Source organism: Poecilia formosa, unplaced genomic scaffold (genome assembly GCF_000485575.1).
Source record: "Poecilia formosa unplaced genomic scaffold, Poecilia_formosa-5.1.2 Scaffold475, whole genome shotgun sequence".
Taxonomy (NCBI): domain Eukaryota; kingdom Metazoa; phylum Chordata; class Actinopteri; order Cyprinodontiformes; family Poeciliidae; genus Poecilia; species Poecilia formosa.
Genome location: NW_006800414.1, coordinates 116,376 through 132,480, shown reverse-complemented (window position 1 = coordinate 132,480; position 16,105 = coordinate 116,376). Strand labels below are relative to the sequence as shown.

Sequence of the window (16,105 nt, the reverse complement as noted above, 5' to 3'; positions counted from 1 at the left end):
GTGTTAAATGTTCATTAATATTTAAAGTTTATTGATCTTTGAGAATGTGCTCCCGCATTATTATACCATTACCATAATATTACTTGAAAATTGTCTCAAACAACAATATTATCAGTAATTGCAATAATTTCTGGGACAATTTATCATTGAGCAAAATTTGTTACCATAACAGGTCTAGCTGATTAACAGCTGTCAATCATTTTTTAAAGAATCAACTACAAACATTTGGCCCAAAAAGTGTTTTAATTTTGAATAAAATTTGGTTACTTACTGAATCAATAAATAAAGTAATTTGTAGCATGTAGAAGAGCAAGTTCTACATGACCTTGGCGGAAACTGGAGTGTTGTGGATTCCAGAATTCTGCTTCACTTGGTGGCAGCGTGTTGGACAATGTTCTTTTTGAAAATGGTATTTTTAAATTGACTAGAGTATTTTTTGTTTGTCTGGTATAAAGTAAAAACTGAAAACGTTTTGAATGAAAAACATGTTAGCATAGCAACACAACAGCTGTTATTTGCTCTCATCAGGGAGTCTCAGTACATACCAGATGTTCTCTGGCTTTAGATTTTAAATTTTAAAGTCTCTGCACTAACAATATTCTGCACAGAATGTGCCACATTTAATTTGGATTTTTTAAGATGATTTCTAATGTTACTGTGTTTTTTTTTTCTTTTTCTTTTTTTTATACATCACAATAGGATCTGTGCACTTTTGAGAACAACAGTAAGTTTCACAAACCCCAGTCCTGGTGGCTTGTTCACTGTAGCAAAATGATAATTCTCTAGGAACCTGCAGCTGTTGTTGGCCATTGGAACGGAACAGTAGCACCACAATAATCTACATGGAACTGATTATGAACCACGATAATGTGAAGCAATAATCCTTAGAATAAATAACATAATTTGAGTGGCTTATTTATGTTTGTGGTGTTTCCTGACAGTGTCCTGTGAACTGCATCACATGGTGTCCTCTCCATCCTGATGTGTTCCTAAGCTGCTCCTCTGACTCCACCATCCAACTCTGGAAGCAGGACTGCATTAACCCTTTGTTAAGCTTCACCTCCAACCAGCCGGTGGGTGAAGTCAGGTGGTCTCCAAAGCATGCCACAGTATTCAGTGCTGTTAACGAAGGCCAGCTTGAGATCTGGGACCTGAATTCCAGCTTGTAAGTCTGAGGAATTTGCTTGTTTCATTTCACTCTGCCAGTAAGCACATCAGCACGCAGAAAACAACTGGAAACAAGGGGAGAAAGTGAACCAGATTCTATAACTTCCATCTTCCAGTTTGGACCCAGTCATCGTGCAGCCTGCTGCTCCTGGACTGAAGATGACGTCCCTTCTGTTTGCATCCCTCACAGACTGTGTTGTGGTAGGAGACAGTGATGGCCAGGTGACGGTGTACCAGCTGCAGAACCTCCATGTTGGAGAGAGCAGCCAGGTAAATCACACAAACATGTCAGGCATACAAGGGACATAATGTATCTTTTGAAGTACCAAAATCCAGACATGGAAGATCATCATTTAATTAATAATTTAGTTAGCTCCATTTGGTCATTTATGACCAAATATTGAGCAATTAAAGTCAGAGCAAGAGGAATGTTTATGACATTTTATTGCTGGCAAAGATGTCATGGCCCTAATTCACATGCAATTTCTGGTCAGCTTTATCAGCTGGTGCACTACGTTTGTCACAGCTATTTCTTAGAAATTTGGTAAAATCAGAACCAATTAATTTAAGCTTCAGTAGAGTCCTTTCCTCCAGCAAACAATTGTTTCTCAATAGCCGAGGGTCCGGACCCTCTGGACAAAGCAAAGCTTTGAACAAGGGGCTGGTTTTACCAGAGGGTCCTTCATAGTAAGTAAACCATGTGTGTTCAATGTACAACCCTTTTTTATTCCACCAAAAAGGGTTTTTCCCTGAAACACAAGTATTCTGCATCAGAAAATGTTTTAACGGTGCATTTTCCGATGCATGATGTTTTCTGAAAATGAGCAGCAACTATAAATGAGACGTAGAAGAATATAGCAGAGAAACAGAAGATTACCAAGACAGATTTAGTTTTAGTTTCAGATAGTGAAGTACAATGTGGTATAAAATTCATATTGCGATATGTATTCTGATGGGTAACAGCAATGATATTTATCATGATATGTTTTTGGTATAAAACTTACGATGTAAATGAAAACAGACACTAATTGAGTGGACTCAATTATACAGTCATCAATTAGCTAACATTATCTGCATCCAACAGCATTACTCAACTTGCATTACAGTATTCTGTGAGAAATACTTATTAAAATCTTCTGTGAACACAAAGTGAAATCACAGCAGTTCATTTGAAATCATCTAAATGGTTTTATTGTGTCATTGACACTTTAACACACTCAGAATGTGATTTGGAACCTGATGTTTCAGGGAGATGTTATTCAAGACCTCCTCCGCTCTGCATCTCCCAAAGAACTTCAGGAGACTTTGATGTAGTGGACCCAGAGCACCATGATGCATCTCTAGTTTAAATGTATCTACAACTTTGCAGCTACAAGTTAAATCCATCCATCCTTCATCAATAGCTTATCCCTGCTCCAGCAGCCATTGGATTGGAGATGAGGTCCGTCCGGTTGCCAGTCCATCACAGAAGTGATTTAGAGAGATTGATTAACAGCCTCATTTTTGTTGGGGAAACTGGAGTACCTGGAGAGAACCAAGGTATGAACGGAGAGAACCAGCAAACTCCATCCAGACTCCAGGTCAAGATTTGAACCCAAGACTTTCTTGCTGCAAGGCAACAATACAACCAAACTGCTCCAGAACATAAACCACAGTAGCAATTTCACTGAAACAAGCTGCTTCTGGTGAATGCGAGTCATTCAGGCTGCAACAGCATCTTAACTGGTCAAATTCAGATGCATTACTAATGTAAATTATTTTATTATAATTATTATCATAATCGTGTTTCTCAGTATTTAACCTGCTGATCATGGTTCAGAGCTACCAAGGAAAACAAACTGATTCTAATCTCAGGTTAACTGGTGCATCTCTAATAGTTATTATCTTGTTCAGTGATTTATTAGCCAACAATGTTGAGCCAGTACAGTCTTTGATTTGGTCAGCATGGTGATATAAATGAAATCTTTAATAAAAAAAAAGTAATGTATAGCAGCCAGTCTCGAGCCTGGTTCTGTTGGACGTTTCTCTCCACTGTTGTCCTGAGCTTTTCCTCAGGAAGAGAGAGGCTGTAGAAGGGACGATTCAGAGCAACCTGCTGGCTTTCTGACTGGAAACTTTAAAAAAAGTGTCACTTTATGATCAGCTGGGTCTGTCTGTTTTGTATTAGAACTGGACTGGAATAACATGCATGTTATAAAATGTAATTTTGATGGTGACATCTTCTCAGAGCATTCATTTTACAAGCATGATCACTAGAAAAGAGTATTTGTGTAGATTACAGCCTGTACACACCTGAACAATTCTGAGCAACAACTAATCACTAAATGGTATCACAGTTACAACAGATGAATTCTCACATTATGTCAGCCTTTATTCTTCATTTAAGGATCAAAACTCTGCAACACTGTCAGGAACAAACCATACATCAAGAAGATCATTTAAGAGAAAAACTACTGTTTAAATAATGCGTTCTGTAAACTCCATCAAAGGTCATCGTTGACCTCTGATCGAGCTCACCATCATCGTAACAGTTCTGAAATCAAAATATAATTTGCATAACAAGATTAGAGATTAGCAAAAAAAATAAAAAAAAATAAAAAAAATAAAACAAATAGAATTCATTTAATACTTAAAAATGTTTTGGGATAAAAATCCCCCCAAACATTTATGATGATAGAAAGTATTGGTGTTTTGTTTTGTTGAATAAAATGTGTGTTTCTTCTTATCAGGAGTTTTATCTAATGTTTGATGTCAATTCATGTTGTATGTTCTGAACTAACATGTTTCATTTATATGAAGCCTCAAATAATAAAGTTGTTTCCTGTTTCTTCATTGTCTTGGATTTTTTTTTTTTTTTGTTTTTTTAACATCCATATGAATTTATCATTATACTCTAAGCCTGTTAATTTTAACATGAGAAAGAAAAGCTTTAAATTGGTCATCACAGTACAGGAAACAACACTGAGTTATTTTCTCCATATGCTTTTAAATTTTAAATATTAGATTTACTTCCAGTTAGAGGAGGGCATTTATCGTATTGTCATATTGTATTTATTGTGATAAATTTCTTATAAGGATTTTGATTTATTGTTGCCAAAATAAATTCCAATTAATGTTTAAAAAAACAAAACTGTCTATATTGTTGGGATTATTACTTTTGCTATTTTCTCCACTGTTTGCTCAATGAGACATTCTAACAAGTGTTTTAGCATCATCCTACATAAAAAAGAAAAATCACCATCAAAAATAAGCCAAAGAAGCAAAAGGTTCCCAGCAGAACATCGGTCACTGTCTTTGTCCAGCAGGTGGCAGCATTGTGGTAATATTCAGCTGGTTAATATTCAGCTGGTTAATATTCAGCTGGTTTGCCTCTAGCAGACGATGATGGGTGTAGTCAAAGTCTGGATGACAGCACCGTACAGAGCGGTGTCTTCAAGGTATTCTGTTTGTGCCACAAAACATGTTCTTCGTGCCTCACTTGAAAACTTCTGTCAGTTCATCTCTAAAAGGTCTGTTGTCGACATCAGCAGTTCAAAAGCAACGTGTTGCTGGGTTAATATTCAGACAACCACCATCAGTTGTTCATGCTTAATACAGGGAAAATATAATTCTTAACAGTTTATTTGTTCATCGAATGTTCTCGCAAATCAATGAAGCACAGTTCAACAGCTTCATGAACACAATGTTTAAGGCCTTCCCAGACTCTGGCTGATCCAGTTTTGTGATCTGCTCACTGTCAGATCCGTAACCTTGTTCTCCCAGCTGAGTTCAGTGAATCAGTGCAGGCCTGGTGCTGATTAGACTAAGGCTGAAAGGGCTGAGGGGAGAGGCATGCAGTGTCAAAGTTAGAGATGGAAAGAGAGAACAAGAAAAAATGGTGTCTGTGTCGCCCAGCATCACCCACCTCTTGATCTGTGTGACAGTGGAAGAGCTTCTTCTAAGCTTCTTAGAAGAGGATGGAGGAAGGGACAGGCTGATTTTAGGTGACATAGGGGGAGGGAGGATGGAACAGTGGGACGCCTTTGACGTGTTTGACCTGAAAGAACGGTAGAAAGAAATTTGGCATCTTTATGTTTTCATGCACACTGGAGATAGGCACCAACATTCCTTGTGACCTCGTATGTGTGTGTGTGTGTGTATGTGTGTGTGTGTGTGTGTGTGTGCATGTGTGTGTGTGCGCATATGGATGGATGGAGCTAAAGATTAGGGTGATGGCAAGGAGACATTACAGACACTGATGATAAACCATAAGTGTACCAGGAGAAATATGCAAAAAGCTGCTCAGCAAATATGAAGGATTTGAGTTCTGCAATACCAATTTAAATATTAATTCCAGGCACTGTGGATTGTGGTGGAGAAATACTGCTCCTTCCAGTTGGACTGCTCTAGGTAATTTTACAGGCTTCTAAATTACAGGATGTACTTCCTATGAGGGCATTGCCAGTTGTGACAACTTCCTGTCCCTATATGAATCACCCCTCACTGCTGCCTCGAGGGGTAAGAATTAAAAGTTTGGGTCAGGGCAGTTCTTGCTCCTTGTAAGGAACTTGTTAACTGACCCAGGACGATGGAAGACACATTTATAAGCAGATGCACACTAATATTGTATTAACTTGAATTTTAAGCTTTGAGTTTGAGGAGTCTTTTTTCTTTCTCCTAAGGATAATCACATGGGACCAGCTGCTGTATGACGGCACCTGGAAGAGGAGGAAGCTGATCTTGGTGTCCGTTTTCCCTTCACTGCTCTCAGACTGTCTCCCTGGGTCAGACTGGTTTCCTTACAGTTGCTCTGCTCATATAAAAAAACAGCATTACTTTGACTATACTTCTACACTGCTTAAAAACCGATGCCAAAAACTTAAATGACTCACTTCATCCAAACTGTAGGATTTGCACAGAGTGGTTTTGATTGACAGATCATTCATGCTTGTAACCAGATGAGGCATTGCTTCTTGTTTGCCCAGTGGTACCGGGTCAGAACCAGGCAGATGGTACTGCTGCTGCTGTTGCAGCTGTCGATTGAACCTCTGCTGGGCAAGCTTCTGTTTGGAGCGATGCACGTCTCCCTGAACCCACAAGCTGTGCTGTTTCCTGCATGCACACACACACACACACACACACACACACACACACACACGCACACACACACACACACACACACAACACAATGAGTGATAAATTACTCTACCTAAAAATATAACTTAGCATCTTCTGGTGATTTTTTGGGGTTAATTGTTTCCTATCTGATGGAAACAATTAACAGTGCTGAGAAATAGATGACCTCAAGCTATATTAGTCAATGGGATGGAAATTTATTCACTTCAAATTGATAATGACATTGACAAAATGCAAAGCATTTATTAATAATTAAAGAAATAGATTATTAAGAGATAAGGGTTTGTTCAAAAACTAAAGGTTAGGACAAATATTTAAAACAACTGCACTTTAGCTAGAGGAATTTCTGTGAGGAATAATTGTTGCCAAGAGTTAAAACTGATTTCCATTCTTTAAAACAAATGTAGAAAAATAATTTGCTAAATAAATACCAGGTCTGATTATGATTGTTTATTTATATTTTCTTTTACTAATTGGTCTACAGATACGTTGGAAATATGTTTTAGAAAAATATACTGGATGAGTCTGTTGTTGGATGTAGAAAAAAGTGAAGGTATAAATGAGCTTATGCTCACACTTCACTTTTTTTTTACTTCATTTGTTTGCCATGATCATCAAAAGTAGAAGAAATAAATATTTTAAATATTACACTCTATTTGTAGTGAATGTATGTAATATGAGCTTCACTTTCTGACATGAGTGACAGTAAATCTTGAACTTTTCACCATATTTAAGGTTTTTTGGGCATACTTGTTCATACACTCCACATAATCCATTCATGACCATGAAAGATTTCTTGAGTTTCTCTCAGGAATTGAGTTAATACTGATCTAAAATATGACAAATTATTCTAGAAACAGGCGTCATCAAAATAAAAATTTCAAATGTAGTTTTTCTTGTTCAGCCTTAACAAAGTCTAAAGCTTACTCTTCTAAGAAGTTCTGCTGGGGACCAATGATTGACCCGGGTCGGCAGATCCTGATCCAAGCAATAGCCTCAGCTGCTGTGAACCTGAAGTGCTTCATCAGATAGCAGGCGATCAGGGTGCCTGTACGGCCCAAACCAGCTGAGATTGGAAAGTGATACATTTAGCTAATGCATGGCTCTTAAAGTGCAAGAAAAAAAATAACATTCAACCGCACCTTTACAGTGCACGGCCACAGCTCCCTCTGCGCTCTCACACACATGCAGGAAGCGTCTAACGATCAGGTCTGAGGGTGTTGAGCCGTCCATGAAGAAGAAATCATGGTGTTCAAATCCTGCATCCTCAAACCGTCGGCTCTCATACAATTTCTTGTTCAGGCGGACCACATCAGTCACGTTGTTTTGGCTGAAGAATTCAAAGTACGCCTCAGGTGCATGGAGAGGATAACCTTAAAATTCACAAGGACAAGCCAAGAAGGACCCAGTTACAGTGGATTTAAGAAATAACACTTGATGTTATTTCAGGATTTCAAAGTTGACAATTACAGACGTACTTTATCCAATCTGACTGAGCTTGAACTATTTTACAAAGACCAGGCAAACATTTCAGTCTCCAGACGTTCAAAGATACTAGAGACAAATTCCAGAGGGTCTGCAGCTGGAATTGGCTCTGCAAAGTGTTGAGTCAGGAGACCTGAATCAATATAGTACACCAACACTTTTCAGATTTGCCTTTGCTGAAAATATTGAAAACCAAATATATTTTCCATCTTTTTCTCAGTTTTGTAGTTACTTTGTGTCACTTCAAATCCAACCAAAAGACATTGAGATGTATCTTATTTCATGATGAAAGATGAAGAAAGACAAGAAATCGTCCTGACTTATAAAGGCGTTATGATTCCATTAGCTTAGCAAGGCAAACCAAGGAAGACTGTTTCCTCCTTTGAAATTCCCTGCAGTCATGAGAAGTCGTCGACTCACCGTTCTCCACCCTGTTTCGAGCATGAGGGCTGCTGAAAGCCAGAATTTTTCCTGGGATGATCCAGTTCATGTCTCCATTTTCAACTCGCTGAAGTCAGACACAGCAAAAAATGGAAGTTACTGAATAATGTGCATCAACTATTCACACAGATATCAAAACCCTTTATAGTTTTGCTGACAATTACTATTATGGAATAAATCCAAATCAAACTTAAGGGTTGCCACAGCTAATCACTTTTACCTCGTAGTGTTCATATTCCTCAGAACTAAAAGTTTCAAAATCCAGGAAGCAGTGCTGCAATGCCTGCAAGAGAGAAATGTAATAACAATGTTCACAAGAACCAGAGAAGCCAACTGTCACTCCAGGGAGGGAAGAGATGGAAACATGAGGAGAGGCGAGCTGTGCCCACTACCTTCCATATTCCCTGTAAGCAGTCCAGGACAGTGAGGCTGAAGGTGCTCTCTGCCACCGCCGCGTCCCTGTGGGACACGTAGACGTTAGTAGTGCAGATGGAACTTCTGCATAGCATGACATTAAATAATGTTATTATCAGATCACTGCTACAATATGTTTATGTACGTATGTACAATATGTCATGCAATGTGCTAATGCCTTAGCATTAGCAATGTCTGTTGCAGTTTTCACACAAGGTTTTCATTGCAGATAAAAATGTATATTTCTGTTACTGCATCAGGTGAGCAGAAAGGTCATACTGAACTGTAAGATAAACTAAAAGTCTATTTCACAGTTTTTTAATGAATCTGCCCTTCAACTGACCATCTATAGCTTAAAATATTTAACATAGAAAAATGTGAAGTAGATAACAGAGGGATGATTTAAGTTTCTGTCTTTGTGGTTTTATTACTAGATCTTGCCATTTGAGCTTAGTTTATTCCATTCTGGTAGTTTCTTTGCGCATTTATTCTTCTCCATGCATCTGGACTTATTTCTTTAAATCATTTATTTATTGTTAGTTCCAGGTTTTCCCCTTCAGTTCTCTAGTTTCCTTTCCACAGGTTCTCCTTCCTTAGTTCATTGTTCTCCTTTCCCTCAGCCAGCTGTGATCCGTCTCCTGTCTGCGCTCTCAGCTGCTTCCATTCACCTCTGACTGGTTTCTTTGTCCCCCTGAGGATTTGGCTCTTCTGATCATTCCATTCCTCGCTGTCTCCTCCCGCTTTTCTCCTTGATTTTCTCCTTTGTCCCTGAGTTACAGCTGGTTTACTTTCTCTGCTGTTTGCTTTGTTGTTACAGTTTTAACATTTTTTCAATAAACATCATTCAGTAATGTTTGTCAGGGGCAACAACAAGGCAACAGCAGCAACTTTACCACCATGGAGATTCTGATTTGTGTCAGCCACATTTGTGAAATACAGAAAAATGAACCTTTTTCCCCCAAATCATTGGAAGCAGCATGATCATCCAGGGTCCTGAATTGGATCTAGTGTTACATGCTTGGTTCAGATGAGCCACTGGTGTAAAGTAACTAATTAACTGGTTAGATTTCCAAGTACCTAGATTTTCTTTTTGTCAACAAGCAGAAAGCTGCTAACTGGTGCATGTTTGTGGGTTTGTACCTGAATGGCAGGTAGGGAGTATTATTTCCTGAGATCAGAGTTCTGTAGGCTTCATCTGGACTCCTTTTCAAATAGATAACCTACAGAGTAAAAGTTAAACTGGGTTAGTAGCAGTGAGCAACTAAACAAAGAAATATACTGATTAAGTGATGAATGAGGGGGAACATGAAATGATATTTACAGAGTAGGCAGCAATGAGAAAAGCAGCGTTGGCTCTCTTCTTTTGGTCATAGCTGGTGAAGTGAACCAGTTTCTTTCTAGACATTGTGAAGGACTAGCCAGACAAAAAAACAGCAAAGGAACAAAAAATCACCAACAGATAAATAATAAAGGTGAAGGAACAACATTTTAATTGGTTAAAACTTTCAGCATTACCTTGAGCTTCTTGTTGAGTTTGCAGCAGTATTTGTAGAGCATTACGAGATTTAGGGGCCCAAAGTCTGCATAGAAACTAGAGCATACAGTGTTATGTAATTCAATTTGGTTGGTTTTAGTTATCAAACAGTAAAAAACAAAAAAAATCAAACAACTTATGTAACAATGAGATATAGTGTATCAGAATGTAAAAATGGATCACTTAAAATCCAACATGGCTGACATTTACTTTGACATTATTAAATGTTAATATTAAATGTTAGAAAACAGGACGTAGTCAGGACATATGCTCGTTTTCAGTTTCCTGTTAATCCTTCCAGACCACACGCGCTCTCCTTTGGTGATTGGCTGATCAGTGGCCACACCTGAACCGGGTCGGACCATCAGACACACACCCAAAGTAAACTGGATTGAACTGGATTACCAAGAGAAAATAACAGACAAGTAGGAAGAAAATGCAAATGCCACATAGAAGGACTCCGGCTGGCAGATGTTCCAGCCATGTCAGTAATCTGGAGTAAAAGATTTGCTGCAGGTGCTCCATGTCATGATTCTGGGGTGTTTAGGGTTTGTATTATGATTTCTATGTTCATTTAAGCTGAGATCTTACCTTTAGCTATCCATTTGAGTCCATATTGAGTTTTATTGTTTGTTCTTAGTTTGTTTTCTTTGGGCATTTCTGAGTTTATTAGTGTTATGCCTTTTTTCTTTAGTTATTAACCATAACCCTATGATGATGATAACAATAGTAATCCATTTTATTTATAAAGCCCTTTATATCTCAATTGAAATCTCAAAGTAAGTAAGTAAAGTTTATCCATAAAATGCTTTTCACAGACATGAAATCACAAAGCACTGTACAATAAAAATCAATTTGAAACCATACAAAACATAAAACCAACATAATAAACACAATAAAATCAAGAGTTAAATACCTGGGAAAATAGAAATGTTTTTAGTTGCTTTTTAAAAACCTCCACAGAGTCAGAAAAACGGAGCTGCAAGGGCCAGTTGTTCCATAGCCTTGGGGCCACCAACTGGCCCGGTCCCCTTTAGTTTTTAACAGTGTTGGTGAAACAACCAGGAGATTCAGACTTGAGAACAAAGACCACGAGCAGCAGAATACTTAGTTACAAACTGAAAGATAATCAGGAGAGGCCATGTAATGCTCTGTATGTCAGCACACGTACTTTAAAACTAATTCTAAAATCAACTGGGAGCCAGAGCAGTGAATATAGAACAGGAAAGATACGACAGAATTTACTGGATTTGGTGAGAAATCTGGCTGCTGCATTCTGTATTGACTGCAATCGTGAAATTGAGGATTTATCCAGGCTGTTAAAAAAGTCATTACAGTAGTCCAGACGAGATGACATGAAAGCATGAATGATTTCCTCCAAGTCAACTCTGGAGATCATTCGTCTAATCTTAGAAATATTTCTTAAATGAAAGAAACAAGAACAAGAAACGGCCTTAATGTGTGAGTCGAAACCTAATGATGAGACAAATGTGACACCTAGATTTTTAACCTGTGATTTTACTGGGCAGAAGGATGCAATTTTTCTGGCTGATATTTTTATGCAAATAACTGTGAGCAATAATCAAAGTTTCTGTCTTACTGGTGTTTAGAATCAGAGAGTTACTGGAGAGCCAGCCACTGATACGGGACAAATATTGGACCAGGATGGCCAACCTGTCCAGTTGATGCAGTCTAAATGAAAAATACAACTGAATTTCATCAGCATAAATGTGGTAAGAAATATCTGAAAAAGACTGAATAATGCCAGCAAGTGAAATAATATAAAAGAAAAACAAAGTGGACCCAAACTGCTGATGGCAGGCTACTGGATTGTAGCAGCAGCTGCCCTGGGGCAGGCTGACAGAAGTGAGGCTGCAACTTTTTGTGCCATCAGCCCTTCTGACCAACACCAGCAAGCAAGTATCTTTCCCAGGGACACAAACGACGAGGGCTGGCGGACCATGAATTGAACCGATGATCCACCAATTACTAACCAATCCACCCTTCACAGTCTGGTTCCAACTGTTGAGTTTTTTTTAAGAGGCATCTATATACAGACTTCTCTATTTCAGCAATCAGCCTCTTAGTACTAGCTCCTCTCTTTTCAGTCACTCCTTGCTGGTTTATTCCATTACTACTCCATTCTGCTCCCCCAGTGACTCCTCATGTTTTCCGGTTTGCTTTCCTTTGAATTATGTTTTCAGTCTTACTTTGGCTTTCTGTAGAATTTTTGTAAGTTGTTGTTCATACGTGTTTCAATAAATACTTTTTCATTGTCAACTCCTCTTCTCCACTGTTTTGCATTTGAGTCCTCAACCAACCATCACTAATCATGACGTGGATCTGATGATGAGGGGAGAGCAGCAGCTGAGCGGAGCTGCTCAGTTAGTCACGTTCAGCAACCAGCCAGAGCCAAAAGGCAAAAAAAGGTGGCAGTTTTCTTCCAAACAAGAAACATAGCACCATAGCTATTAAGTAGCTATGGTGCTGCATGCAGATAATGTTAGCTAAATGACTAGTTAATTCAAGTCAAGTCCAAGTAAACTATAATAAAAAAATCAAATACTATTATAATTATAATCCTGGTCAGGACATGGTGATAGTTGTAACAATTATGGAAAAAATTTTTTTTGGAAAAGTAACATGTAAAAAAAAATTTTTTTTGGAAAAGTAACATGTAACTTTTGCATACAGTAACTAAACTGTAGCTTTAATGTAGCTTAATCAGTTTTGGATTTTCTATTAGACCAGCCTGATAGAAATTCACTACTAATGAACTTAGTCTGAACTCTTTACTGCTGTAACAGCATTAAATAAATGGATCCACCATAATGTGACAGAAGTGTGCAGAGCACCGTTTCCAGAGTCAGTTGCAGTTTTAAGAGGAAAAACTTTGCTTTGCTTGAACCTTGAACTTGATGTGCTGACTCCACATCCTGTAGCAAAGGAAGGACACTCTGCCCTCTGCTGGATGGGATCTGATGGGATCAGCAGACCAACCATACTGGTCTCTGCTAGTCTTGCATGATTCCAGTGCTGATATTCAAACTTTAAGAGAGACTGAAAGAGGGGATCTCTTTGTGACCTCAGTTGTTATTGATACAACAGGTATGATTCATTCGATGTTGATGAAAAGCTTTAAATTCTACAGTATTTAACCTCTTATTTGTTTCTGTATCAGATTTATTTTATTTACATATTTACAGTCATTCTGTTAATAATGGTGGTTTGAAGTAAAATATTCTTAAGTATGAATTTGGTACTTATGGCTAGAATAATGGCACTTTGTGTTTATTTGATCATTTCCACTTTGATGTCTGACGATGATGACATTTAAAGTGCCAGAGACGTGAAGCCTGGTGGTGTCTGCTTACATGATTAAGTGTCTGGTCTGAACGCCATCATGGAGATTGTTCTAAATCTCTGCATCAGTCGGTGCGCTGATCTCATCTTGGCCTATATCTTACCATGGAGCCATAAGCACGAGCTAACCACGATCATGAATGAGGTCACAAACATAAACTAATTTGGATTCCTCCCCTCAAAATGACATATGCACATTACAGAGCCTAACCATAAAAAGATTTCTCTATTGGGTTACATGAAAAAGGATTGTAGTGAAAAACACCTTGGTGTTCTGGTTTATCTATGAATACAAATGTGGAATTATAATCACACACTGATTAAAGCCCCTAAGCTAGAAAAGGGCACTTCCACCAAACTGCTCATTATCATCAAAATATGCTAATTTTATGAAAAAGGAAATCTCCCTGATCAGATTTAAAATACCTTCAAAAATATACAAATACCTGCAGAACGTCAACTCATGAAAGTGGCTGTTGGAAGGTGAGGGAGTCATATAGGTCTGAAGTCTCCGGCTCATTTTGCATGGCTCACTGCTTTGTGCCACACTTTGTCAGAGAATCATTATCAGTGAGGTTAAATCTGTCAGGATGATTTGGATTCTGAGCATCTACAGCACATGTCAAACTCATGGCGTAGGCCAAATCCAACCCATGGCTATTTATGTGGTCCTCTAGACTGTGATTGGCTTCAATTACCCCAACGTGGGGTCCATTCACACGATTGGCTGAAACAAGGAAGATATCTCATTGGTTGTATTGAGCCTTGGCAGGGGAGCCTAAACATTCCCAGACAAATGCAGTGAAGTCTGCAGACCAGAAGCAGCTTGTAAATCAAATATATCAGAAATATAAGTGTGAATCTTTCTGAGAATTTGTAAATATTGAGACTGTTTCAGCTTCATATTTCAGTGTTTATCCCCAGACTGCCTTTTGGAGAAAATAATTATTTTCTTTTAGTTTATATAGTCATCGTCATAACTATGACAGAAAAATATGGTTTTAAATCACTGTTTGTTACTAAATAAGAAAAATAAGTGTCAACTGTAAGGAAAGGTGAATCAAAATTTAATTGTTCAAGATCTTGAAAGCAGTTATTAAAACAGTAATAGATATGATTTCAGAAGTCTTAATATTGTCACCTTCCTAAACAAAATAGCCTACATTATTTTTTTGTATTGTTTTTTTTTATTTTTTATTTGTTTTGCCTAAAATATAATTTGGAAAGAAACAGGTGGAGATTTGTTTTTGTTTTTTTTATGCAAAAAGAAAATATTTAGGCCAATATTTGAGGAAGGTGACAATATGAATCTTTTTAGACGTTTAAGATCCAGTGATGAGTCTGAATAACATCAGAGACGTGTGACCTGTGGCTCAACTCCGCTCACATGCATGCTTGGTCAACTGGAGACTACAACTAGTTCTGAGTTCCTGTGAGTGTGTGTGTGTGTGTGTGTGTGTGTGTGTGTGTGTGTTAACTTGTATTTTTCTGTTTGGTCTGACCTTGTAATACCCCTGGTTTCTTCTCTAGCTGTTCTTTAAAACCAACAAACATAAATTGTCTTAACAAGGCCACTTCGTTTGACATAGTTTCTTTCCAGGCTGTTTGCACCAACAGTCTGACAGTCTCAGGTCAGGTTGTGTGAACAGGTGAGAGTAAAGCCGGGCTCAGAGGCTGCAGCAGGGTGGCTCACCTCTCATAGATGAACTCTTCATCAGTGCTGAAGAAGTGTGTGTTCGCAGTATTCTTTGGTTTGACACGAAGAGTAGCAAAGTACAGCCGATCTGCAGGGGACAGGACACACACACACACACACACACAAACACACACACATACACACACACACGCACACGCAGACAGACAGGATTTCATTATTATGACAGTTGTGGACTGGACTCAGGCAGCTCTGACTCCATGTCCCAGCAGCCCCTGCGGTGGTGTGTTGGTCTAGGTCTCATCACCTTCAGACAAACAAAATGCACTTCCAGCTGATTTCTCAGTTGACTAAAACTTAGATCAGTGGTTCTTAACCTGGGTTCGGTCGAACCCCAGGGGTTCGGCGGAGCCTCTGCCGCGGAGGTAAAGACACACTGTGCAAAGTCGTGATGACGCCCCGCTTCGCCATCACTTGCTGCAGAGGATCACGTTACATTGCTGAGCCAATCAGAGCTGCGGAGGAGCACTGATTGGAGGAGTTCCTCTCAGCATAGATCTGAATTTGTGTCTTTAATTACTTCAGCAAAACTCAGTTTTTTTTTTACCAAATTCTGTAGCTTTCGGTGTACTTCTAAATCTGCTCCTCAGTCACATCTTCTCGGGGTTGCTACTGCCTCTAGTGGCGTGGGGGTGGTAACACAACTAATATAATTGCATTACTAAATCAGAATACGGCAAAGTCTTTATTATTTATTATGAATTTTTATTTCTCTTAAGAAAGTAGAGCTAATTAAATGATCTAAACAAGACCTTAAAGTGGTTCCAGTTTCTTTCAATGGCCAACCTGTTGAAACTGTGGCAAATTTTAAATACCTTGGCTCGTTCCTGGACAGTCAGCTCAACTGTGCTGAAAACACTGGCTATATTTTG

At 38.5% G+C, this 16,105-nt stretch overlaps 1 protein-coding gene and 1 long non-coding RNA gene across 2 annotated transcripts in view; one reads left to right on the top strand and one right to left on the bottom strand.

The window, feature by feature from the left end:
• The first annotated feature begins 814 nt into the window (after window positions 1-814).
• Window positions 815-4,395, top strand: LOC103156357 (uncharacterized). Its single transcript, XR_001659668.1, has 3 exons — window positions 815-1,165; window positions 1,284-1,437; window positions 2,416-4,395. It is a non-coding gene; the product is annotated as an uncharacterized LOC103156357 (long non-coding RNA).
• Window positions 4,396-4,770: 375 nt separating this feature from the next.
• The window catches only part of LOC103156344 (dual specificity protein phosphatase CDC14A-like), a 13,356-nt gene continuing 2,021 nt past the window's right edge, over window positions 4,771-16,105 (bottom strand). The window contains exons 2-14 of the mRNA XM_007578344.2: window positions 15,213-15,303; window positions 10,138-10,213; window positions 9,944-10,036; window positions 9,763-9,842; window positions 8,601-8,667; window positions 8,429-8,491; window positions 8,188-8,275; window positions 7,425-7,655; window positions 7,210-7,348; window positions 6,039-6,258; window positions 5,865-5,956; window positions 5,072-5,203; window positions 4,771-4,984 (exon numbers count right to left, since the gene is read on the bottom strand). Coding sequence (XP_007578406.1) covers window positions 4,936-4,984; window positions 5,072-5,203; window positions 5,865-5,956; window positions 6,039-6,258; window positions 7,210-7,348; window positions 7,425-7,655; window positions 8,188-8,275; window positions 8,429-8,491; window positions 8,601-8,667; window positions 9,763-9,842; window positions 9,944-10,036; window positions 10,138-10,213; window positions 15,213-15,303 — 1,421 coding nt within the window. The 3' untranslated portion in view covers window positions 4,771-4,935. The remainder of the gene's footprint in view (window positions 4,985-5,071; window positions 5,204-5,864; window positions 5,957-6,038; window positions 6,259-7,209; window positions 7,349-7,424; window positions 7,656-8,187; window positions 8,276-8,428; window positions 8,492-8,600; window positions 8,668-9,762; window positions 9,843-9,943; window positions 10,037-10,137; window positions 10,214-15,212; window positions 15,304-16,105) is intronic.